This window comes from Leptosomus discolor, chromosome 6 (genome assembly GCF_034619465.1).
Source record: "Leptosomus discolor isolate bLepDis1 chromosome 6, bLepDis1.hap2, whole genome shotgun sequence".
Taxonomy (NCBI): domain Eukaryota; kingdom Metazoa; phylum Chordata; class Aves; order Leptosomiformes; family Leptosomidae; genus Leptosomus; species Leptosomus discolor.
The window spans coordinates 48,038,643-48,065,081 of NC_141396.1; the positions used below are offsets into that span (position 1 = coordinate 48,038,643).

Sequence of the window (26,439 nt, forward strand, 5' to 3'; positions counted from 1 at the left end):
ACTGCAAGAAGCTAAAGGAGTAATGACCAGAAAGGAAGAAAATCCTCACAGAAACAGCAATCAGGCATGGGGTAGTTTAATTGCTGGGACTTTGGAGAAAGAACCACCTACTGTTGGACAGATTTAAAGATATTTAAGCTTGCAGATTATAAATAGGCTCTGAATATATTTGGTAACACAGAATCACAGCACAGTCGGGGTGGGAAGGCATTTCTGGAGTTCACCTAGTCCAGCCCCCAGCTCAGGCAGGCTCAGCTACAGTGTGTGGTCAGGGCCATGACTGGTTGGGTGTTGATTATATTCAAGGATGGAGACTTCATGACCTCTCTCAGACACTATGCCAGTGTCTGACCACCTTCACTGTTTTCTTATGTTGTTTATGTTGCCTGTATTTCAGTTTGTGCCCATTGCCTCTCATTCTGTTGCTGGACACCACTGAGAAGAGCTTGGCTTCGTTCCCTGTCATCCCCACATCAGGTATTTATGCACATGGATGAGATGCCTCTGAGTCTTCTCTCCTTCAGGCTGAGCTGTCCTAACTCTCTCAGCCTCTCCTCACATGACGTAATGCCATTAGGCACCTGATGGCTATTCAGGCACTAAGATATTACTGAAAATGGTCATCTTTGACTGGAGTATTCTGGGAATTTCCCGTGTTTGAGGAACATGTTTGGCTCACCTCATTTCTGCATGGCTGAGACTCTGCTGTGAGATGAAGAGCTTCTTCTCTGTCAAAAACGAATGTCAATCAGGATGTTGGTGCTGTCTCACGGTGCAGAAGTGTCACTTTGATATCCGAATGGACAAGACTTAGGGCCGATGCTTTTCCTGTCAGAAGCAGATGGATAACATCTCCCTTTTCCCATCTCTTGTTGCTATGTTGCTGTAGAGAGAGCCTTAGGAAAAACTTGAATTAGTTATGTCCTTGCTTTGCTCAGATATTAAATTATTTTAAGTTTACAGGTAATGTGACTGTCTGGTTAGACTCCTGCTTCACAGATGAGGCTGCTTTTTCCAAGAGCACCCTGTGCTAAGGATGCTCCATTCAGATGAATGTGCAATGTGTAGTAGTTTCAGTAGGATTTCGCCTTAGCAGTATTAATTCAAAAACCAAACCACCATTGTTTATGTTGTCAGTCAGAGGTGGATTTTATATCACGATTGTCCTGTGTTTGGGAGACTTAAAATATATCTGTGTAATATCAGAGGCATTATTGTCACTGCTTAAAAACTCTTGTTAAGCACAGAGTATTTGCATTTGGTGAAGAAATTATAGTGGAAGATCTTCAAAATAACTGTTTGCAAAACAGTCTGAGATCTTTAGAGGGAATGACAGTACTTCTGAGGCTCAGTACAACCAAGCTCTCACGTGCTTACTGGCTTTCCCTTTTTCTCTTCTTTCTTCACTCATTCCTCACTCCAGTTATGTGATTAATTCTCCATTCATCTTCTTGTTTCACTCCTGTTTCTGTTCTCCGTCTTCTTCTGCATGACCTGCTGTGCTTGAGCACTGCTAATCAGCCTAGAGTTACTCTCCTGTCCATCAAGTCCCTCCTTGAGAGCTGAAGTCTTCCCACTCAGAGCTCTTACTGTGTTGATAAAATAATATGCAGATTATGGCAAGGCTTGCTGTATTGCACTTAATCTGTCCCATTCTATTGCAACAAAGCAATAGACAATATGCTTTATAGAGGAAGCATGAACAATTACCTCTAGAATGTATGACTCTTGAAAAAAAAAATACGGAAATAGCATGCAAAAATATTTTACTGCATTGAAAAATTGCCATTGCAGAAAATGAGGAATGTCTGTAATAATTCAGTCATAATTTTTCTGGTTTTTTTGCTCGTTAAGTATTTCTCCTAAATAACTATTAGTACTTTAGCTCTGGTAGTATTGATTTGCTTATGTTTGTTCTAGCTTCAAAATAAAATGGTCCCTCATACTCTGTTATTGATATAACATACTGGTTGCCTGGGATATTGAGGAATACATTTTAAAATTCAACATGAAGATTTTACTGTAACTGTAGCTGTGATGTTTTCTCTGGTTTACACTGTGGTATTTTTTGTTTAGAAGTTGCTTGCAAAATACAGTGAATGGAATTTTTTTTTCATGTGACCAAATACTCTGTGTCTTGGCATCATTCACAAGTGTAGGGCTGGCAGAGAAACTTAGGCAGGCTTTGCCTAGGTATTTTCAAAGAAAAGCATCCAGGAACTGAGGTTTGAAATAATGTAGCTTGAGGTCAGGAATTTTTTATTTGGAGAGTCAGTAAAGAACATGGTTATCTGTAGTGTGCAAGAAGCCAGGGGTTTTTTAGGTGTACGTATACCAGTGAAAGAGGAAAGTATAATGGGCAATATTCTATGCAGTGTTATTTCCTAAGCAATGCCAGTTAATAATAAGGGATTTGGGCCATTTTTCAAGAAGAGATGATATTCACTGTCATTCCTTCATTTATTTTGGTGAGTTAGAAAATACAGTGGTGGGAGAATATGCATCATTTAATCCAGTGTAAGCTTGCACCATGCTTAACTCAAAGACAAACGGATTCTTGACATCAGGCATTTACCATATAGTGCTGAAGTGGTGTGGTTTTGGCGCACAAGGCAGAAATCTGCTAAAACAAGAAAGCATTTGTTTGAGAGAGAGGGTTGGGAGAGGAATGTGGGAAGGTCCTGTGTGCAGAGGTAACCCTGTGCTTGGGTGGTTTTTCATGATGTACCTGCGTAGGTGGGGCATTCCCCTTCTGCTCCGGTGCTGCCTGGCTCCTTGTCGGTGCACGCCGGGAGCTTGAGACAGTCCATGGCAGAGCATCTGCTCCCTACGGTGCAGTTGGGACTCAGTGCTGGAGCAGAGTCATCCGTTTTACCCCAGCACACATTTACATTCCACAGGTCCGGGAAACTGTCTGCGTGACCACCCAACGCCTGGTGTTTAAAACTGATCGGACTGGCAGCACAGCACTTTGCAGCCAGCTGCGCTGCACACACGAACTCCCCAGCCTCTGTGCTGGAAAGTGAGCTGGGAAGGATTTTTTTTAGAAATTGCTTTCGGAGCAGGTACATTCCTGCACAGACAGAATGTCTAAACCCTCTCGCTTGGCTCGACCTGTGTCAGCTAATACAGCTCCTAAATCGCCTATGTCTAGGAAAGAAGATTTTAACAGTCGATCACGAAAGATTAGGCTAGGTGAAAAGATTTTGAGAGCTGGCAGCGAAGGAAACCTGGTTAAACAGCATCAGCAAGACCAGGTGGAAATCACAGAAGGGCTTGTGCCACGGAGAGCTCCTTTCCTGAAAGGTAACCAGTTATTTCATGCTGCAAAAGAAATAATCAAATGCTTTTGCAATTACTGCCTTTTTAATAAACCCCAAACATCAATTATTGTAGAATAGGGGGTGTGTATGTATATGTGTATGTGTGTGTGTGTGTGTGTATTGTTTCTAAATGACAGATTCTGGTACATAAAGCATTTGTTTTGAAAATAAAAGCACTCAAAACATTTTTGTTGTTCATTTGTGGCTGGGTGCTGTATACAAGCTAAAAATGTTGGGCTGTCAAAGAGGTAAATCACAATCTTTTACAGTCTAAATGTGACCCTGCATCGTGAAGCTTTATTCGAAATGATAATTTGAAATTATTAGCAAATGTGAGGAAGACTAAATAACATGAGAAAATAGACATCAGTGCAGGCACAGAATCTCATTCAACCTTGCAAGTGAAACTCCTGTTCATGGGTCCTAACAAGGCAGCTGTGAGTTGATTTCTTGTATAGAAACTAAACAAATCAAGTGTATTTGGAAAGGCTTATATGCTTTCAGAATGCAAACAAATGTGGAGGATAATATAAGATTATGATCTACTTTCACTGATCTGTTAAGCAATGGGCTGCAGGAGCATTACCAATGCCCGTCTTTAACTTAGGTTTTGTGACAGTGCTCCTTAGAACTGCATTTAAAAGTAGCCATTTAATCTGCATGGTGAAAAATGAGGGTAAGTTGCTATTCTTTTAGGAAATAAAAGCAGCAGTATTCTAATTGGACTTTTGATAGGTTTTATATTTAAATATGAATGAGAAGTAGAATTCTGTCAATCCAAAATAGAAATTGCTGCCCTTCTATCCTAAATCCATAGGAAACAAAAAGTGTAAATTGTAGACCTTTTTAACTTGAAACTCTGTATTTTCGTTTCACCCACATGGCATCCAAGGTTATAGTTTCTCTTCCTGGCTGAATAAGGTTTAAAAGAATTTTTTTCCCTGCAGTATGACTTTTATTATTTCACAAAGAAGGAAGAAGTAATGACACCTGATCTTACTCAGGGAGATGGATGATCTGTTTGTTTCTATAAAGGAAACAGGGTCTGAAGCACTTTATTGAAGGCAGAAGAGAGCAAATAGAAAAACTGGAGGTGGGAGGGCTTAAACTTCTGGTCTCACTCACAAAAAGTCTTGCTTATTTAGCAATGTAATGTGGAACCTCATTTTTGATCTTGTAATGTATGCAAGAAATTAAAACCTTTATTCCAAAAAAAAGCAGATGTACATTTTTTTCTGCCCTGATAACCAAATATTTATTGATGCTCTAGTAAATGATGTTTCCCAGTCAAGTTTTTAAAATTTGAAAACTTTCATAGAAAACCCTGTAATAGAATGTTTTTCACCAAGTTAAGGTTTTTAAACAGTAGTTTGTCCCTTTTGTGTGCTCTCGCATATTTGGTGCCTTGAGAAAATAAAGTTATGTGGGATTTACAGAATAGCAAGTGTGTCCTTTTAAGGGATGTGATTTTTATGGATCTCTCAGGGCTTGCTTTTACTCATTTTAGTTAAATGTTTTTGGGCTATGTAATGCTTCGCAGCTAAAAGCAAGGGTTGTGCTCACTGCTTAGTGTTTTAGGTGAGATTTCTCTAAAAGAAAAACCTAGTGGCTATCAGTAATGCTGCAACCTGGCATGTGCTTTCAGTATTTATAGCATTATGCTTACTGTTTTCTGGAGCATGAATTAATCCCTGTTATGTACTGGCTTTCTGCATTGGGATGGTTTTTGTACATTAGGCAAGATATTACTGTGAGTTGTTTTTGCAAGAATGTTTGAAGAACAAATACAGGTACTTCTGAAGGGAGCATATTATAAGGGTGATGGCAATGCAGAGTGTGTGACTTTTGTCTGAAAATGGGACTGGCTGGATGGCCTCCAGTGGAGTCCAAACATTGGCCAAAGTGATTTGGAAGATGTTTTGTGAGAAGCAGGTGCAGAGCCGGATGGTGGAGGGGCAGCAGATATGGCAGAAGCCAAAAGAAACAGCTCAGGGTCTACAAGCCACAGGGCAGTGCCCTGGGGACAAGGCTGAGTAACGCAAGAGAGTGTGAGCAGTAGCCAGAGGGTGTTCATGGGGTCTTGAAGAGGAAAAGAGGGAAAGTAGAGAGGTGCCACAGGGCAAATACAGGCTGAATGTGTTGACTGAAGTAGGTAGCATGGTGAGGGGAGGCTGAGAGGTCCCATGGGAAGAGGACTGGGGCTTGGAGGAAAAAAAATAGCAAAGGAGAATTGGATTTTAGGAACGAGTGGGTCAGAGGGGCTGGGGTGGGGAAGTGGGAGCAGGAGGCTTTGTCAGGTGGGGAGCATGGTCCTGAATAACCTGATGTGGAGGAGGGGGATCTGTTTATCATGTAATGTCAGTAAAACACCGTGGCCCTGTGTGTGTGTTACCCCTTAAAATCCTGCTCCGTGCACAAGAGATCAACCTGCAGCCACTGGACTAGTTCCTACTAGTGAGCTTTGCATGTCTTCATGAGTAACTTGATGGCATTTCTGGTTTCCTTGAAATTCTTTTAAATTAAAACCGAAGAGAAAACATGCATGAATGGTGTCAACAGACAGCAATTTAGCAAAGCTGAGCGCTTAACAGATAGGAAATCCACAATTGTGGTTACAATTTTAATGGGACTGTAAAATGGGATGACTCATTTTAATTATGATTATATATTGGGATTTTTTTCTACAGGATTCCTGCCCTGTGTTGTGCATGTGATGAGTTGTGCTTAACTAATAAGTTGGATTGTATAGGCAGGGGGGCAGCTTGTGGCAAAGACAAAATTAGTCCTTATAGGTAAAGCCATTAAAGGCTGGAGTGGATCTCTCTCTGCCTCCACCACAGAGGTCACAGGGGAATGCTGGCTGTGTGGATTTACTTTTCATTTTAGTTTTTGGATGTACAAGTCTGAGACCACGGGTTCTGATTTGCAGTACTGAACACACATAAAAGTAACTGAGGTCAGTGTCAGCTGTGATTTTATTGCATGGAGTACTGTCAAATACAAAGGACTCAAGAAGTTGATCTTGTACTTACCTGTTACTCTTCACCTGAGTTTAATGAACATCTTTGACCATAATTTCTCTGGATGCCAGATTCTCATCTTGCTAAAAAAGGGAGGAAGGGGTAGAATAAAATCCTTTCTTTATAGGGACTGTTGTGAGAATGGCATTTCACAAACATTTACCTACTGTAATACAGTAATGAGAAATACTGAGGCCTAGGCTACAAAATCTGTTGCTTGGTCTTCAGAGCAAGGTTTAAAAAGCATGCAGTATGTGAACCCCAATTCCACATCCAGAATAGTTCAGACAAAGCATTTGACTCCGTGCATGTGAAATGAGCCCTGTTTATTCTGTGCAGAGAACAAGATGATGCCCGTATCAAGGGCAGGGGGTGTGCAGATAAGGAAAGACTACCACAGTGCATGTGCACGCAGGATGGGAAACAGGGTGGCAGAGACAGTCTGAGTTTTGGCATTTCCCATCTGGCCAGTAACTGTCTTTGCAAACTCAACATCATTTTAGTGTTTGCTGGCTTGAAGAAAAAATGAAGATGGACAAAGCTTTCATTTTTTCATTCTTTCTTTCAAGACAGAATCAATTAAAATATGATTTTTTTCACCTCTGGAATATGTTACTGATAGGAGAGCTTTATGAAGTTCTGTCACCCTTACTTTCCTCCAAGAAAAGCAGAGAGTATACTAATGACTGTCTTTTCAATTTCCTTTCTTTGTCCCATTTTATTGAGTTTTGATATTTGCTTTGTTATTTGGCTTCACATTGTTTCACTTTGCTTTATTTTACACTCTACTTTTTCCATTAGGTTTTCCTCCCTGGTTTCCCCTCTGCACTTTACTTTGTAGGCTATGGTAATTGGAATGCAAGACCAATATTTTTAGACTAAAACTCTTGGTATCTTGGTATCTTATATTCAGTTGGATCCAAAACTAGACAAAACCTGTTTGTCCCATCCCTATTATTAGATATGGGCCAAAAGGCTTCAGGGCTATAGTGGGATTCATATCTATGGGCTTTTCATGCAAAACAAGTAATAATATCACCATAAAAAGTGGAATTAATTGTATTTTCCCCCATTTATTTTTATGACTCCAACATAACAATGACTATATAATCCATACGTGTATTACTAATTATCTCCAAGCTTGTTATGGTTTTTAAATAAAGAGTTATTGAATCATGGGCAAAGTTTTGAAACTATTCTTTCTGACATTCAAGTAATACCTATGGAATTTTTAAGGCCAAGAACTTTATCTGTCAGGAACTTCCATTTCACAGCATTTCCTTACAGAGATGTACCTACAAATATGGAACACATGTAAGATTAGGGGTTAGCCTTCCGAGGACATTCGTTATTAAAAGAATAGCAAAGCAAAGAATGTTTGTATTTAGCCTACAGTATTTTTTTTATTGTGCAACTAGTCATCAAGACAGAGAGGTACTTGTATATACAAATGTTCATTATCTCACAAATTCAATGCTAGCTGTCTTCTTTACGGCCAGTACATATTTTTTTTTGCTTTTAAAATGCAGAGTTTTTATTGCAATCTTAAAATAAATAAAAAATCAGAAATTTTACTGTCTTGTACATGAGCCTGAAAAACTGTAATGAAACTAGGCTTGGTATCAGATGTGTGCATCTTAATGTGGTTAATTATTCAAAATTTTGAGCTTGAAACACATAGCTTTACAAATTGTTAAGGAAAGTTTTATTTCATTTTAGTATATTAGTATTAGAAATGAAGAAATAACAAGGACCATTAGATACCAAAATATGGAAGAAATCTAGATAAAAAATTTTCAAGATGGAAAAGAACATTATTAAAAATAACTCTTGGAATTTATAGTTGCATTGTAGAAACAGGTATCAGGTATGAGACTGTACATTCTTTCATTGCCTGTGTACTTTTATTTCTATAGCCGTTGATATATGACTTCACCTGGAGGATGAACAGGGCAACTGAACATGCTTTCTTCCAATTAAGATTATGCAGTATATAAACTGGAGTTATGGTTATTGAAAACTGAATGTCTGGACATTTGTTTAGGTAAGGAATGAAAGACCAACCTCTGTTCTTATTTGCTGTGAGATCACGACTCAGACCCAAGCATAAAGTATGTTTTAGCTTTTTTTAAAGCATGCTTTCCTGAAAAAAATTGGTCATGTCACAACACCCTGGCAGACTTTCCTCCATCAGTAACCTTTTTACCCATTATCTGAATTTGTGCAATTATGATGGAGAGGTAAGTGTCTCAAAAATCCTGCATTTCTATGATGTACTATATACACTGTATGCTGTATAGGATACTCTGTTCTGTACCTATCAAAAGGTGCATGTCTATATTTTTCTATAATTTCGTGGAAAATTGCCAGCTGGGTGGCAAAGGAAGACTTGATTAATATCATGTTCAGGGAAAAGCTGCAGTGCCTGCTCAGCTCGTCTTACACACCAGAGTTCACGAGTGAGTGAGACCTCATGAAAGCCATACCCTAGGGACAAGCTTGGGTTGTAGCTCACAGCTCAGACAATTCAACAGAGAGGCAAATTCAGACTGTGGAGGAGATTGCGTGAATTTTGATGGAAACTTTTTTGGAGCTGAATGCATGCTGCAACCTAAGTATAATTCAGTTTACAAAGTCAGTAGTCAATCACAGGAAAAAAAAAAAAGATGCATTGGAAACCAAGTTACGGTAATCTCACTGCTTATAGAACTATTTTTCAATTGCAAATGTATATCCACTTTGAAATCTCTTCCCTTGGGACCTGGCAGGATTGGAAGGAGAGCACTATACATCGCTTTGGGAAGCTCAGGATCTTCCATCTCCTACACTGTAAGGGCTACTTTACTGACTACTAAAGCATTTATGCAATAAGTAGTCACCCAGGCCTGCTGCTTATTTTAAGCGAAGGGAGAAGTCTCAGGGCTCAGTTATGAGTTCACCTTATTTTCTCTCACTGAAAAAAATGAAGCAGTTATTAATGCTACTTTAAAAACATAGAAGAAGAAAAAGCAAAGCTGCAAATATAAGAAAAATCAAAACATCAGGAATGCAGAGCTAGCTGGCTGGACACATCCAGGGTATTAATATCAAAATATTTAAGAACAGACAAAGTTGTACAATTACTGGGGAATATGTGTTTTATGATAGCCATCTCCTGCTGACATGGGCTGTGGTTGTGTCCTGGTTTAGATAACATTTATCTTTAGTCTGATACTTTGAGTTTGTGAACAGGCTAATGGCTTTGCTGCAGCTTGGACATATAAGGTGCTTCCTGGGCAGTGAAAACTTTGGAGAGAGACCGCCTCAACCGTCTGTCTTCCAAAACTCAGATTCATCTGCAGCATCTAGATATGTGATAGATAGACTTTATTGAGTTGTTTGAGTTACAAAGCAAACTTTGTAAGCAGCTTTTATTGGAATATACAGGAAAAGAGATTTAGCCAGAGAAGGTGTAATTTCACCTGAAAAATAAAATAATGTTTTCCCATTGCCTGAAGCAGTGTATTTAAATGAACCTTACTCTCTTCATTTTCTAGTGTGTTGTTTGGTTGTTTGGTTGGTTTTTTTTTAATATCATCAATATGATGTGTATCGCTGCATGTAAAGTAAATAGAAGTGCAAACAATACTTGTGCCAAGTAAGCTAGTTCTGTATTTTTAGAGGAATTCAGAGGCTTATCAACCATACCGGTATTTCTCCATGAAAGATTTCTCTGTTCAAATGCCGCTATGTCCTAACATAGTCAAAAGCACAGCAAAGAGAAGTTGGACTTACATAAGTATTTTTGTTTTGTTTTCCATACTCTTTCAAACTAGTCTTTGATAGAAAATTGTGACACAGTTCTGGAGAGTGATTGTAATTAACCCATTGCCACGCTTGTCTTCACAACTGGTGAAATTAGGGAATAGTCATACTTAGCATCAGGGCAGCTGCTGCTAGTTAACTGTATGGTTTGTAGCAGATGAAACACTTCTTTCCTGCTTGACTGGCAAGTTATTTTAACACAGTGTAAATAAAAGATTTCAGTGATGTTCCTAGCTGCATGAAATCCCCTTGAGTGCCTTACTGGCATGAACTCCTTGAACATAACACTGATCTTGTTGCTTGTTCTGGGGCTATTAGGGGTTGCTCTCTTGTCCAGTATGCCACAGAGCTACTCCCTGAAATCATCTAGGAGCTTCATTTAGCATTATCCTCCTGTTTCAAGGATTGGGAGCCAGTGGCAATGGCCTTGATCTCTCCTTTTACTCATGTGCTAAATCTATACTACGCATCCAGAGATAAAACTGATGGCCTGTAGTCATCTTCTTTATTTAGTAATTCCTGTTCAGCCTTGCATGAAAACTGTAAATTTTCAAGAAGTCAACATGATCTGCATTTTTTTTTTTAGTCAGCTAATCACTGAAAATGCAGAAAATCATCTTTCATCAAAAGAGCGGAATTCCCACCAGTGCAAAGCCAAAAGCTTTAGGGAAGAAAATGTGAGAAGCTCTAGGCTGCTTCCCTGGTGCATGATACAGAACATTGCTCCATCACAGCTGGCCCACAAAGACCCACAGAGGTGAACTACAGTAGTAGTTTAATAACAAGTTCTGTATTTTCCTCCCAATGGCAACACAGGAGTTAAATTTCAAATGGTAAGTTACAATGAAAAGTATCAATTTGAATTTCTTTAGTCTCTTCTCATTTCTGTCCATAAGCACAAGTTTTATTGCAGATGACAGGGTAGAGATTTTTCCAGGCTGTCTGTGAAAATATTGGTAGTAGGTAGCAGGTGCAGCCTTAATTTTTACTCTTGATCACTGCATGTTTAAGCATGCAGTCCTAATACCAGTTGGTCTTTTATCTTTGTCAAAAAACTGTGTAATGTTTATCAGTACATTAACTTAAGCCATGTCCATGACAGTTGGAGCTGTTCTGTGCCGCTCCATGGCATGTAACAGCTCATATCTTTATATCCTATATAATCTATATTACATATAATAATTCTGATTAAATGTCATCTCTCAAGCAAAAGCCTTGTCACGCTACATAGTTGAAAGCCAAACCCAGCATTTACTGATCATTTTTAAATGGTGCTGATAGGATGTGTGGCCGATGAGCTTAAGCGTTCAGTAGCTTCTCAGACAGTGTTCTGGAGAGATAGGAGAGGAAGTTTGCCCAAGTGTTCTTATCTCTTCAGGAGGCACATTGTATCTCATAGCAGTAGGGAAATGCAACCAGCTGATGGGACTAGATATTCTTGCATCATTAAAGAAGCTAATATATGAGATGAAAGATCCTGTACATTGTGACAGGACTATTTAAAGAGAGTTTCTTAACCCTCTAAAAAGGTTTTGAGTAAGTTTGTTTCTGGTTTTCTTCTGTATGCTTGCTTAGAGGACATTAAAAGCACATGCAGAGCCACTTACATTTTGAATCATCTTCCACGCGTTTCTGTCGGTGCCATGAAGATAGTGATGAAGGTAGAAAGGGCTGACCTGCAAGCAGTGTCAGTGTGGAACTGCAGTCTGCTCATTGCCAGGTCTGAGGATCCCTGATCAAAAGATGTGTTTGAAAAATGTGATCTTTGGTATGTGAAAATACAGACACAACCTGTGTGGGTGGAAGAGTGAGGAGTCTCTCATCTTAGGCATGCACTGGGTGCCTTTAGGGGGAGCAGGACTCCAGCAGTAGCAAGGGTTGGGTGGTAAGTGAGAGGCACTGTAAAGGAAGGTGATGAGGTGTGTGTATCAGGAACCTTTAGAAGCTGAATTCTGAGTCAGAATTGGTGTCTTCTTTTCACCATGCTGATATATGGTTTAAAATACTTGAAGCCTTTCTAAAGGATTCTGAAATTTTTAAATGAAAGCTGATAAACGTGCAGACAACATTACTGATTCTTTCAATGGAAAAATTGAATGAATGTCTCATAACACTTGTGTTGAAGATGGTAAAAATACTGTATAAGATCTTTTTTAAATTACCACAAAATTACTCCTACAGAAATTGATGCAAATACCTTTTTAGGCTTCAGTGATTTTCTAAAGAACACATTCACTAGCATCAAAACTGATTCTAACTACTTCAGCTCTAATTTTCTGAATTATAAAAAAATTCAAATGTTCACTTTTTCTAAGGATTGAAAAAAGTGTGTCTGAACCCTGGGCTTTTCTCTTTTACTTTTCCAGCTCATTGCAAATGGACTTAAAATAGACTTGAAGTAAACAAAGAAAGCAACCTCACCATTTATTACATTAGGTGATTTTAGAACAGGCAAGCCTTGTAAAATCAGCAGTGTGTTTAAGCCCCTTGGGAGTCTGGCAGCTAGGGAAAGGTAAGCAAGATATTTATGCGTTTTTATTAGAATGGGAGTGCTATGAAACTGTCAGAGCTCTTCTCAGTTTCAAAAAGAGCAAAAAAACCCAAACAACCAAAGAAAATATTGGGTTTGGATGATGCAATATGATTTGCATCCTGCCTGCATTGGTACTAAACATTCTCATTAACATTGTTAATTATCAGACAATTTTACTAAACTGAAGTGATGTGTATTCAGCAGTCCTATGAAGTGGTCCTGGTAAATATTCATAGGTAAGTGGATGTCAGTTTTTGATGTGTGGGACAACCAGCTGTAAGGAGGGGAAGAAGAGTGACTTGCACTAGCCGATTTAAATGGTTAATCAACTATTCGCTAGCCAGGAAAATGTTTGGACTCAGTGCACTGGCACCACAGAGTCCTTACGCTTTGTTTGATAGCAAACAAGAATTATGGTTTCTCCTAGCCTTAAAAAAATTCTTCTACAGCAGGAGTAATGCAATTCCTTTTTCATCTGTCTGGTTTTGCTGTCATCTTCATAAGAGTTGGGGTACCCTTTATTTGTCATTAGTAGAAAGCCTGAGCGCCCGGTTGCTGTGCAGAATTAACACTGTTTCAGCCCTCCTGTGAGGTTAGGAGCTGGGACCATATTTCCTCGCCCAGGTGCCTTCTGACGGCTGCACACACCCATTTCATGAGCCAAGGGATGCGGAGGCTCGTTTCTGTGTTGTGTCCCGTGGGCAGCAGTGAGATATGGTTCAGCCTGTCCAGCTTGCCACAGTCTCATCTGGGCAATTGGTGAGCTGTAAGGTTGAACTACGATGAGGACACTAATGCTTTATTGGATGTGGCTGTTTAGCAGATGTGTACATAATGATAGTAAATAACATTGACCAGCAACGTATCAGTATGCTCAAAGTGTCACAATAATATAACACACTCTGGCTTAGGGCATATTTACTGTCTCTAACATTAGTTTTAAAAATTGCAGCTTGGTTAATCTAATGGTATGGCTGTATATTATGGAAGATTTCCTGTTAGAATGGTAATGTGAGTATTACCTTTAAAAGGTTCTGTTATTTCTTTCACCCTCTTTTCAATACATTTGACTCCAAGGAAAACCTTTTTAACTGTTTCTTCAGGTTATGAAGAAATGTGTCCACTTATTAAAGCCAGATATTCCATTTGTTAAAGGAATTGCATCCTGTGAGGCATCTTGGAGAATGTTGTTTTCATACTTTAAAAACTGCTTCAGCTAAATAACATGGGTGTTCAGTTAACGAATGTTGTATTGCTGACTTTAAAGTAAATAGATATTTGGAAGGAGCATGTTCCTCCTCACTATGCTGAAGTTCTGGTATTTTCAGTATTGTGCAAGATGCCTTGTAAATGTTGGACATTAAGCATATTGCATCTAAAGACAACTCTTCTGATTTCTTGAAAGTCTTCTCACTGTAAATCTCTACTCTCTCAGAAGTCATTATGTAGGGCATCTCCCTGCCCCTCTAGTTTGGTAATAGCAAAGCAGCAAAGCAAAAGTTGTAACTCATTAAATGAAATTCGGTTTTTGTTTAATGCCTGTGGAATGTCATTGTAGATGTAGGACTTCGTGATGAGACACTTGAGAATAGAGTTTTGCCTTGGAAGGTGATGGGCAGCATTAATTATAAGTAAAAATACAATTTCACTTCAATGAGAAAGTTATGTAGGCCACATAAATACATTGACTACCTGTTATATCTTGTGGACTCTCTGTGGCACATTCATCCAAAGATAAAATGGTGTTCCTGCAAGGAGAGCAGTATGTTTTCTTTTCTGAGCTGCTGCTTGGATTGAAGCAGAGCACTAGAGAAATGTGTGCTCTGAAGACTGCTTCCTTGTTGGATGGGTTGGTTTTATCATGTGTCCCTCAAAGCTTGAATGAAAATGAGGCGTGGGAGCTATGGGGATTTGCTGAAAGAATATTTGGACTTAGTATGTATATGGAGGAGCCTGCCATGAAGCTGGGATGTGACGTGTCAGGGTGTCGGGAAAAGGAGCTGATGAGCTGGCGTGTTTTCATTAAAGTGGATGTTCTGAAACTATACGAGTATCTGTGGTACTGCTATGGGCACTCACAGCACTTCAGTGTTTTTTAGATCTAGATGCAGCATGAAACTTCCCACGAATCAAATCAACATTGAACATTGTCTGTGGGCTTGTGTTTAGAAGAACACAGAAAAAAAGATGTTTAAATGAACAGGGAATCCTTTTTGAAAGGTCAGTTGAATGGTGGCCCTCATTGTGCATCCCGGGTGAGCAGTTTGAGATACATCCGAACTTAATTTCTTATCTGTGCAATGGGAGCTGTTTTTCTTCTGACGCTTGTGGAACTTTAAAGGCCTGCCCAAAGCCTGGTGTTTAGAGCAGAATGAATCATCTTTAATAAGGTATAAATGTCCACGAATTGAATCAGGGTGGGGTTAAGTTCAGCTTAAACTCGTGTTAGCAAAATATATGAAACAGTGAACTGTTAAGACATATTTCACAGGAAAATTCAGTGGTTCTAGCAGTACACCAGTGAGAGCTGCCAACATAGAACGTTCAAAAGCTATTCATTAGAGACACCAAAATTATTAAACTGCTAAGAATTATAATATTTTTTAAATCTGTACACGTTGGGTTCTTCATTATTTGCTCTCTGATTTTGAGGTTTTGGTATTCCTAGTTGAGAATACCATACATGTACTTCATACATGCTATCCAGAAGCTTTAAAAACAGTGAAAAAAAGGTTAAATAGTAAAATTGAAAGGAAGCTGATATCTAGTATAATCACACAGCTTGCAAGTTTAAGCTTGAAGAAAAATGCCAGATACTTTAAGGCTCAGGAAGAATCACAGGAAGTTCTTCGTACTGTATCAAAGCAAAACTGGAAAATGCATGGCTACATTCACTATGATGTTGTACTTGCGTCTTGACTGTGCATTTAGCAAGAATAAATTTCCCGTTAAAAAATTCCAGTGTTTTGTAGTTTCGTACTGTTCTGTCTGATTTTATTAATATAATGTAGATTTTGTCAACATATTTAAATACAGAATATATATGAATATAATTGAGTTTATGCTGAAGCTGTTGCTCTTAGCACATACCAGCCCAGATAGATGCAAGAATTAGTGGGTTTAGTTCAGTTGATCAAAATGGCTTGGAAATCTGAAAGAAGTTTCACTTTGAATAGTAAATAGTAGAAAATGTGACTATTTCAGAAAAGGTAAAGTGACACCTAGAATCAGGCAGTGTGTGTTTTCTTTTTTAGCCCCAGTTTGAGGAACCTGGACAGTGAGGCATACATTTGCAAGTGCAAGATGAGCTGTATGGTCGTTTTGGGTGATGGAGTAATACATAATCTTGCTGGAAAGTTGTACAGGATTATTGAAGACAATTGCTAAGTAGACAAGGAGGGAAAATCTAGGACTCATAAGAGAATAACTGTAGAAAGAAGCCAAAGAATTCTTAAGGTTTTGGGGAAGCAAGATATGGGAGAAGCCTTTGGGATGCTACAGCTAATTACATCTGATAAAGTCTGGACTATATTGAAGGGATAGTTTGAGATCTGTGTTACTTTATGACAGTACTGATAAATGACAGTAATTGCACTCAGAGACACTGTGATGAAAAAGAGAAGTAAAGATGATAGGATTTTTGTCTGGGCTGTGCATCTGTAGTGACGGTGGTGTTAATGCATTAAAATGTAAATACTTACTATGTATTAATAGACTCATTGTTTTAAAATTATTCAGTGTTGCTCTCACCTTTTGCCAGAATTTTAGGTACATTAAATTATATAAGGAAATTAAATAAAAATGGGAGCACAGGCATCCAGCTGAGTTCCTGCATGTCAGGTGGATGTCTAATACGAATTAAAGGACATGTTTGGTTTAGATTGCGATCATTATGGATTACCTGGAGAGTACAGATGGGAAGACCAGAGGGGATCCAGAGGGCAAAAAAGTTGCTGCTTGCAAGGATATGAGATACCTGCATCTCAAAGAAACCACAGAGGAATGAGAAAACTTCTTACGAACATCATTTTGAGTGATGAATGACTGTGAGACTCTTGTTGGAGCAGATTAAGAGTGACAATAAAAAGCTTGGGAGTGGTACAGGTAAGAGCTGAGACGATGTCCAGTAGATCTGTCATCTTCTAGAGAAGGAGCATGAAGACATGAAAACGTTATGAAATGAACTGTGCAATGAAGAAAGCTATTTCATTATTAGATGTCAGTAACAAAATAAGGTTATTGTCAGTGGGTGGACAATATGCAGCTTCCTCATTTTGTGGGATTGATGAGAGTAGTTTTAAACTAATGAAATGGGATTCAGGAGAAAGCGCAAGAGAGACCCATGCGATGTCTGTACAAGCCTTGAGGGCACAGGGAAATTAAAATTGGATAAATAAGACTACAGAAGTGGACAAAGTGATATTATTAGGTGATAGCTAGCAAGAAACAACAAGTTCCACTGTTAGTAAAAATTGTGACGTGAAGTTATAGTTAGTGAAAGGATCCCACCTCATCTGGCTGGGATTCTGGGCAAGGTCAGTGTGAGTCATGGAAGCATTGGTGCATCAATGTCAGGATCCAGGCAGGTGCATGGAAGACTGAGGGATATCTATGCCAAAGGGAAAAGAGGTGTTATCCAAAAAATGGCAATGTGTCCAGGAAGGCTTGTATTGGCAAGTGGATTCAGTTGGGTGTCTGTGCGTGTTAAAGGCATAAAGCTTTGAGAAAGGGAAGGTGGGATAAAATAGAACCTCCTGGAATAAAAAACATTTGGGAAAAAAACTAAGCTAAAAGCTCTGCTGAAGCAATGTGAGTGTAAGCCAAAGGTGGATGGGAATAAGGCCAAGGAGAGAACAACTTAGAAACCACCATAGGTCTGTAAGATTTCCAGAGGACAAATATTTGAGAAGTTGCAGATAGTAGTTAATTAATCTGGAATAAAAATTGCAGGGACTACTATGTAAAGCAGGTATGAACGCCATCTTTATTCAAAGGTTCAAAAAACTTCTGGAATTAAATACAGAGATATGACTATTATGCATTGTAAAAAAGTTCCCCATATTTCACTGGATAAATAATCACTCTAAAAACAGCATTAAGCATAAGCAAGGAGTCTGCAAGGAATGGAAAGAGGATTTTCCAATACAGAGAACTGTACCTTAAAAATCAGAAAACATGGGAATGAATTGCACATTTCTAAGAATCCGCCTAACAAAGATTTAACTATTATTTTTTAAAATAAAATTTATAAAAAGTAAAGAAGACTGGAAGTGCAGTCTGTGTAAAAAGATGAAAATTTTGACATTAGCAGTGATATAGACGGATAGGTTTTAGATGTAATAGGTAGAATTTCTCATATTTAGATGATGCTATCGAACCTAGGGCCAATGCAGGGCAGCTAATAGGCATGATTATGCATAAATGGAAATTCTCACCTCCAGGGGGAAGCAAAACTTAAATTATGTAATTATTTAAATCAGAAGAGAACATATAATCCACATCCAAGAACTTGCATAATATGATTGCAATTCCAACAGCAAGTACTTTTAACAAATATATCACATCAGGAATTAGTATTACCTGGGGGAATAAATTAAAAATGGTACTTAAATTGGAAAAAATGACACAGTTAGAGAGCATTAGTATGAGCTCAATAGTATGCAAAGTCTTCTACAAAAAAGTCTTAAGGAAAGAATAAGCAAGTGACACAAAACATGATAAATGAGTTAAAATACAGTGTAGGATCTCCACAAGAAGGTCATGCCTGACTAAGCTGATATCTTTAATTGAAAAGATCGCTAAGCTAATTCCCTAAACAAAAGAAGTGGTCATATATGAAGTCCATATGGACTTCAACAAAATACTGTGCTTGTCGTCTACTGTGTAGAGCTTTGTTAACATGAGAATTAAGAACGAGTTATAGGAGAGGAAAGAGGATGAAAAAATTAACTAGGGGCAAAACACCAAAGGAGTTCCCAAGGACTGACTATAGGATCAGGCTAACATAATGTTTCCATTACTGATTGTACCATGAAAGCGACAACATTGAAAAAAATAATAATCTTGATAACAGAAGTTATCAGAAGGGTTATGCTGAAGACTGGAGTTTCATGTAGAAGAAACGGAATGAGCACTTGAATTGGAAAAGTAGTGCAAGTGGGATGAAAGGCTCCTGTCAGAAGTGGTGGGTCATGCACTTGGGAGCCTGTACCAGGGTCATGAGGAGGGACTGGGCAGACAGTGGAGTGCTAATCACAAGATAATTGAGGCCTCGGAGTGATACATTTGTGGAAAATGGACAGGTTTAATTGTAGCATGGATCATCTGACATCTGGCCGTGTTATCAAGTCTGTTTCCAATGCAAGGAAGCCTTAATGCTGCTTTGTATAAGGTATGTGTGAAGTATAATGCAGGAAAATCTGTGCCAATGTGATCATATGTACTTAAGAAAAGTAAATTCAAGCTGCATTAGGTGCCAAAGAAGGTTTCTAAAATGCCTTGGGGAATGGAGAGACTGTTTTATGAGGGGAGATTAAAATCCTTGCTTTGTCTGACTCTGTAAGAAAGAAAATTGGGAAGAAATACAATTGCTGTCTTGCACATAGGGGGATTTGTACATAAACGATAATTATGACAAAAAGAAATAATTGCAAATTGACCTTACAAATCCATGGGGTGGAAATTTAGGCAACTTCCAAATATGAAGCATGGTGGGACAAGGCACCTGACTAATTTTTAGATGAAGTTGTGTTGATTCATAAAAAAATTGTCTATGATGTAGTGCCTACAGCGAACGGTTTTGCTAATAAAAAGGATTTCTCTTCCCAATAAAAAGAGACAGTGGGAAGGTAGGGAGGGAAGACTGTTTAAAATGATACTGGTAAAGCATGGTGATATTCTTCTAAATTAAGAAGTTCATGTGTTTTGGATTCAGAAGGGAGGAAAACCCCATATATTTCTGATGTCTCCAAAAAATACACATCAAAATCACTTTTTAAACAGAATTTTGCTTGTTTGGGGAGGCTTATCCTAATTTGACCCAAAAGGAAAACCTATTTGTATTTCTAAACTTTTTTTTTTTTTAATTGTGAATATTTTTTTCTACTTCATTTTGGTAAAAGTGATTTTTACATTGTACATCTGAAACAACTAAAACTATACCACAGCTGGCATTGTGCTAAATTTTTCACGTAAAACCTTGATGTGTGCAAAGTGTGACTATTTTGCTGTATGTTTATAGCAGTAATTATTTTTGATGTTAGCTTTCTGTAGTAAAACACAATTTCTTGCAACTTATGGGAAGCATAAACTTTATGGCTCTCATATTTAGCATAGAGAAGAAAATCTCACAGCAAAAGAGTAGTTAGCATCTTGTATTAATATTTCTATGAATAGTATGAATAGCTGAGCTGATTATTTTTATAGCCTGATTAAAAAAATAGAATGAAATAAATGGGCTTAGTGCAGTGCTGTGTAATGTAATTCTCATGGCAGCAAAGAAGAAGGAAAGGTTTCTGCTGGAAATGGCATTTGGTCTAGCTCAGTAATGCAGTCTTTCCTTCAATGCACAGAAAAATATTGGCAGCCTTAGGCTATGTTTTGTATAATGTCATTTTAGTTATTCAGGTTTTTTTGGGCTTCCTTTTTCAGCTTGAAGGAATTAAGTCCCATTGAGATGGAAAAGATCCATATCTGAAGTAGCATAAATTGTTTGTTGATTTTGTGAATGTGTAAGTCATAACTATGTGAGCAAAACCAAATCTTTAACTTTGACGGCGTACTGTGTGCTTTGTCCCTCTGCCAGAATGTTTGTCCTTGGAGGCGATACATGGTGGAAGTCTTCTAAGGGTAAAGATAATGACACAGTGATGTTTCTTGGGACTAGAGCATTGGGTTGTGTTTGTCTTGACTTTTTCCCCATTTGTTTCAAGTAAATGATGATAATTTACACAGATGGAAATTCGGTGAATAAATGAATCCCGGGAACGTGTTAGGCTGTTGCCCACAGTCTTGTTTAGAAAAGCCAGTGTTTTCAGAAAAGTGGGATGATTCCTGTTGGAAGGTGGCATTTGTGACAGTTACCATGGGGTGGGAGCAGCTGCGAGCTGCTTGCCCAGCTATGCTGTTTTATCCTGGCATTTTCTCTGCAAGCGGGTAGTCCTGCTTCACACATAGTTGCCTTTTGGATTTTGGCTACATCAATGCAATTGCATTGCTTTCAGCTCAGTTATGGTGGTGTAGCTGAGACAGGAATCTGGTGTAGGGCCCCGGAGAGGAAAGGATGCTCCCATGCCTGCCAGCTTGGCTCTGCTACCCGTCAGCAGCGGTATCTGTGCCCCATCAGGCTGGGGAGAAATGACCTGCATGCAAGGCAAGTGCTCGACCCCTGGAGAGATGCAGAACCTGATCTAGCGTTGTCCTTGATTTGCACTATTGTCACTCTTTCTAGTAGGTCACCAGCAGGAGTGGGCATGGGGAGGATTTTCTCTGGAAGACAGTGATGAGTCACCAGTGGAAACCGCTGCAGGTGGGAGATTGCCTATTTCAGGAGTTAAAAATGATAAACTAAATGTAGGTGGAATAGGAATAGGCCCGATATGAAGCTAGACTATTTGCAAGTTTGTGTTTTTCTCAACATTTTTCACTTTGAATGTTCAGACATCTCTGCATATCATAATTAAATATGTTGGTGTTTTTGTGTTATTTCCTGCTTAGACATAACTAGGGCATGTGGAGGATCTTGGAGGAGATCTGAGATAGCTATCATATGAGATTTCTATCCTCAATTTGCAGACCATGCTGCCAAACAAAATATGAATATTCATCTTGAACTTTTGGGGGTTGCTTATCCAAACTATTTGAAATTCTCCAATCATTATCAAAGCTTAAATCTTCTTCTCTTTGCTTTAATTACTGAGAGATACTGTAAATTTTTACTTGTGAGAGTAGTCAGTATGGGGAAATGTGCTACATACCTCCAACTTTGAAAGTGGGACAGCTTAAGTATCGTGTTGTATTTTTTGTTTAAAAAGCCCCCTAAAGCAATGGAGAAAGGACATCTAAAGATTTACATTTCCTTTTTGGAATTTATAAATAGAAGCAATCCTGCTTTAGCAAACTGTAATAGCCAACTTTGCTATTTGCTTGTTTATTTGAGCAATGATGAAGTTACGTAACTTTTCTTTAGGTAATACACTTGTCAGTGTAAGCAAAGTCAGTTCCTGTCTTTTATATCTGGATTTACAGCTTTCCCATTTTGCCTGCTTCCTATATATGAAATACACAGTCTTAGCCCCTGAACAACTGAGCCTTGAGAGCAGAATATGATGTCAGTGGAGTATCCAGTTCAGCATTGCCCTGTGAAGATAGGCTTGTATAATAAAATTTGTGGCTGCACATGTCTCAGACTGTCAAAGTTTGTCTTGTAGTCAAGATTAAAAAGTCTTACTTCTATTCACTGTTGTCACGTTTTTCTTTCTCTTAGCTTTATTTCATCTTACTTGCTTATCTTGCCTCTGTCCTCCCTCAGCTTACTCACCTCTTATTCTCCCCATTGTAAAAGGTTTTTATTTCCCCTTGGTGCAGCGCTACATCTGGATTCAGTTTTTTGCTGTTTCTCCTGTTCTCTATGCATGTTTTTCTTTCTATCGTTAATATTTACCCTGTGTTTCTCTGTGCTATGGACCAGTCTTTGTGTTTGGATGCACTGAGAAGGAGTGAACATGGTCTTGGGGGTGAAAAGTTAAAGCTTCATGATGGCCAAGCCTGTAGCTATAAAAATACTGCAGTCGGGTTGAGTGCTATGGGGGCCAGATGACTACATCTTTCTTAAAATAAGGTGTGGGTGGAGGTTTGCCTCTTTTCTCCCTGCCATTGCATAATATAAAATTGTGTACCCTTGAAAATGATTCAAACGGCTGGATGGATTTTGTCAAGAAGCAGAGGAGCACATGTGTGACACCTGTGGGGTGGGGAAGAAACCTTTGAAAATATTAGAGGGGGCAGGGATTTATCTGATGCCTCAAGAGGAAAATTACTGATTCTTGCACATAGCAGGATGATGGTATGGGATGGCGGGATGAGCCCCTTTAGGACAGAGGTGTGGAGCCTTCTTTGGGAGGGTTCCCATTGCACTGCACTGTGAACTGAAAGGCAGGCAAGGAGAGGCTTTTTCCCCCTTACAGGACTTTGGATGTAATTTCAACTCTCTGCAAAACATAAGGGAAATGCATTTAAAAATGAGATAAAATGAGTGGTAGAAATTTTCTTTATTTTCAAATGGCCAGGCTAGTATTGCAAAGACTAGAAAATGGAAAAAACCTCTCCCTAAAGTATGACAATGCCTGCAGAAGGCTTTTTTCTTTCTTCTTCTTTTTTTTTTTCTTGTTTTGTAAAAGAGGAATTTTTTTGTTTACTTTCTGAGATTTCAGCTGCATCGATATGACAGACCATGTTACTTTGGCGATTAGAATTATTCCTGCGCTGGGCTGTGTGCAGCTTTCCTTCTGCACAGAAGAGAAATGTTCCCATATGCCGGAGCAGGCAGTGCCCCTTCTGTTTGCAAAGTGAAACGTGTTGTCTCCAGAAGCAGAAACATATTTGTGATGGGAAGGGAAAAACAACACTAATCCTTTCAAGAATAGATTTTCCAGACTAAGGCGCAGTACAAATGTATTTATGTGTTTCTATAAACTGAAATGTGATTAGAAAAATTACAAAGTTCCTAATGTGAAAAATGTTAGAAGGTAGACAATGCCCCTTTGGCATCACATAGGACCAGGGAATGGCACGGCAAGGCAGCGAGCGCGTCCCTCCATTGCTGGGCTTTGGGTGCCTGCGAACCCAGCGAGTCAGTTCCTCACTCCCTGACTTTGTGCCTCAGCAGGGAGGCCACAGCAGGAAATCCTGTAGCTCACACAACTTCAGAGCCTGTCTCATTTTCCTTCAGATGTCTTCACGCTGCTGTAACATAATGTGAGCTAGGTGATGATAAATATCACTGGGAGTACAAGGCACCCATTCAAACGCTCAGGGTGAGTCTGCTGGGTTAAATTTTTAGCCATTAGAGAGTCATGTATTTTAAATAAAAGCTTTTTTAAATTTTTTTTTTTTTTTAAGCTAGAATGGGGTATATGAAGAAGTTCAAAAGATTTCACAACCTCTTAGGGAAAAGAAAAAACAAAATAACTCTCTAGTGCTTTATATTTGTTTACTAACTGGAAACTCTGGATTATTTTAACAAGAAAATTGCAAGAAAGTACTTTTCCTTTGGACTTCTGCTACTGTAAATAAAATGTGAAATACTTTCCTTCTACCGGAAAGAATTATTTTACTGATTCATTAGTTTATTTGTGGTTTGTATATGGGAAATTTATTTTCACCTATCTGATTACGAAAACGGGTAAGTTACTTCAACCTTTCTACATACAGGTATTCTTATTTTTTTATTAGTAAATTTTTTGGTATGGGCTGTAAACAGGTATCTGAACCAAAATATTTTATTCTGAAGTTCTGTTCCACTCATTCGTGAGTAATTTCTTTCCACTTTTTTATTAAGTAGGAGATTAGAAGGATAGGCATGTACTGGTAGTTTTTTAATTATTTTGGCTTACACAAAAATAAAATTCCATTTAAAATGAGAATACGTTTAATGTGTCATTGAATGATAGTATAGCTTTCTCAAGATAATGGTCTGACTTCTACTTTATACCTGTATCCATCAAACACAAAGTAGAAAGGCAGCATGAAAAATTAGAGTAATAAAAGAGCAGATACTTTGCTTTAGTGACAGACTGTGTGTGACCTGCCTGGTGAACATTAAGAGAAAATTGCCTTCCTGCAACTACTTAACATTAGTATGGTGTGTTAGCAGCCATCAGCCTGATCCATAACAACAGACATTTGGGCAAGGATTTTTTTTTTTCTTTTATTACTTTCTTATTAATTTACTTTAGTATGGTTGTGAACCCATGAATGTATCAAGTAGCCATCTTTAGTGTTGATAGAAAAAAAATACCATGTCTTTATCCAGCTTTTCATTTTCCAGCTTCTGGAATCCTAAAAGTGGATTTAAACCTCTGATTTCAGGAAAAGAAAAAAGAATCTCAACATTACAGTTACAAAATAAAAATTGTGGAAATATTATCTTACTGTAACTTAAATGTTCGAAATTTAGCAAATGAAGAGTCCAAAATTTATTTTGGATTTCACTGGGAATGGGGATGAGGATAGAGATGTGCTAAACTCAAGAACTTCTTAGCTCTTTAGGTTCAAAATATCACAGAGTATTCTCCAGAGCTTCTACCCTGCCTCCTCCCTGCATCTCCCAAGGAGGATGTGGATTTGTAATAACAGCTCTGTGAAAACTGGCAGAAAAGCCAGTTCTGAGCAGCTTTAATCCTGTTCTTTGGATTCATACAAAGATGCTAGATACTTGTCATTACATTTTTCAGGTTGCCTTTCTACCTTCACTAAAACCACCACTGAGCAGCTTCGCATTGGATCTCAATGTGAGGAAAACCACAGCCTTTCTTAGAGAAAGTGACAGTTGTGGCTGGGAGGGTCTAGGGGAGAAGGAGGACTCATCCTGTTGACTTACTTTACTTTGCTTAGCTTCCCTTTGAATTGTCATCGGCTTTGCTTCGCACCGTTCCTCTGACACCTGGGGAAGAAGGAGATGCCATCCTCTTCATAAGTTGTCATGAGATTCTTCCTGGTGCCCATCATGTGTAACACAGGAGAGATGGGCAGAGCCTGTGACGTGGTGGGGCTGTGATCTGCGGTGATGGATGTAGACCTGAGTCATCCCCCGGGTCCAGCTGAGCTCACTCCCTCAGTGAAGCACTGCAATGTCACCGCTTCTGACAGTGGGAAATTGTAAACTGTGGGGTTTTTTTTCCAGATAGAGTTGGGGGGATGTGGCCACCACCTTGGCTCAAAGCCCCATTAGGTGAGTTGCCACTGCTGAGGGTAAAGAATGTAGGGATGGACTGGTGAGAAAAAGGGCAGGAAAAGAACAGTGTTCCCACATTGCTGGCAGAGGAATAAAGTCCAGTGGCTTTTCAGCCAGGCCCTGTGCAGGGAACAGTCATAGCCCCCACGGGGGCACAAGAGCTGCCATAGCCGTGAGTGCAAATGGGATCCCAGTGCAGACATGTCGCTGTTGAAGCTGATTAAATGGGGACTGTTACCATCTAGCCAGTGACTTGGTGTTAGTAAGGTCCAACAGAGAGCTAGTCACCCAAGGATTAATTTCTGGTTTTTTATTACTAGGTTAGTTTTCACTTGATGGGTTCCTTGAGCCAGTTGTCTGAGCAACCATGGAGGCAGATGGGAGTGGGGAGGTGCCAGATGGGGGCAGATGGTGGGCTCCGTGATGGCACAGGCTTCACTGGGCCATGAGGGGATGCAGGGATGATGGCAGCAAAGAAAGTCTGCTGTCCTCGACAAGGACTTTGCTCGAGTGTGTCCCAAATCCCTCCCCAAAGGTTCTTCGAAGTGACTATAAGACCCTCTTATCCTTCAGAAGTGTCTTCTCCTCTGTGATGTATTGCTAATGCTGCAGTTTCGTAATGTGATCATCCCTGTCACAGATGGAATATTTCACAACGTATTCTGTCTGTAATGTAAGAAATATGCTAAACATCACCATTATGCTGCATTTGAACTGTAGAAATGAAAATATAAGTTGAAAGGTAGAGCTATTGCCTCCGTTGGGTTTATAGCATGCTGTCGATGGGAGTTGTTAACCTTAAAACTT

At 39.0% G+C, this 26,439-nt stretch overlaps 1 protein-coding gene across 4 annotated transcripts in view; it reads left to right on the forward strand.

The window, feature by feature from the left end:
- KIAA1217 (KIAA1217 ortholog) overlaps positions 1–26,439 on the forward strand; it is a 346,280-nt gene that overhangs the window by 106,000 nt on the left and 213,841 nt on the right. For 2 of the 4 annotated variants that reach the window (XM_086467174.1, XM_086467176.1), the window contains exon 1: positions 3,087–3,306. The exons of the other annotated variants lie outside the window; for them this stretch is intronic. In XM_086467174.1, coding sequence (XP_086323300.1) covers positions 3,087–3,306 — 220 coding nt within the window. Of the gene's footprint in view, positions 1–3,086; positions 3,307–26,439 lie in introns of those variants that run through there. 4 annotated transcript variants of the gene reach the window in all.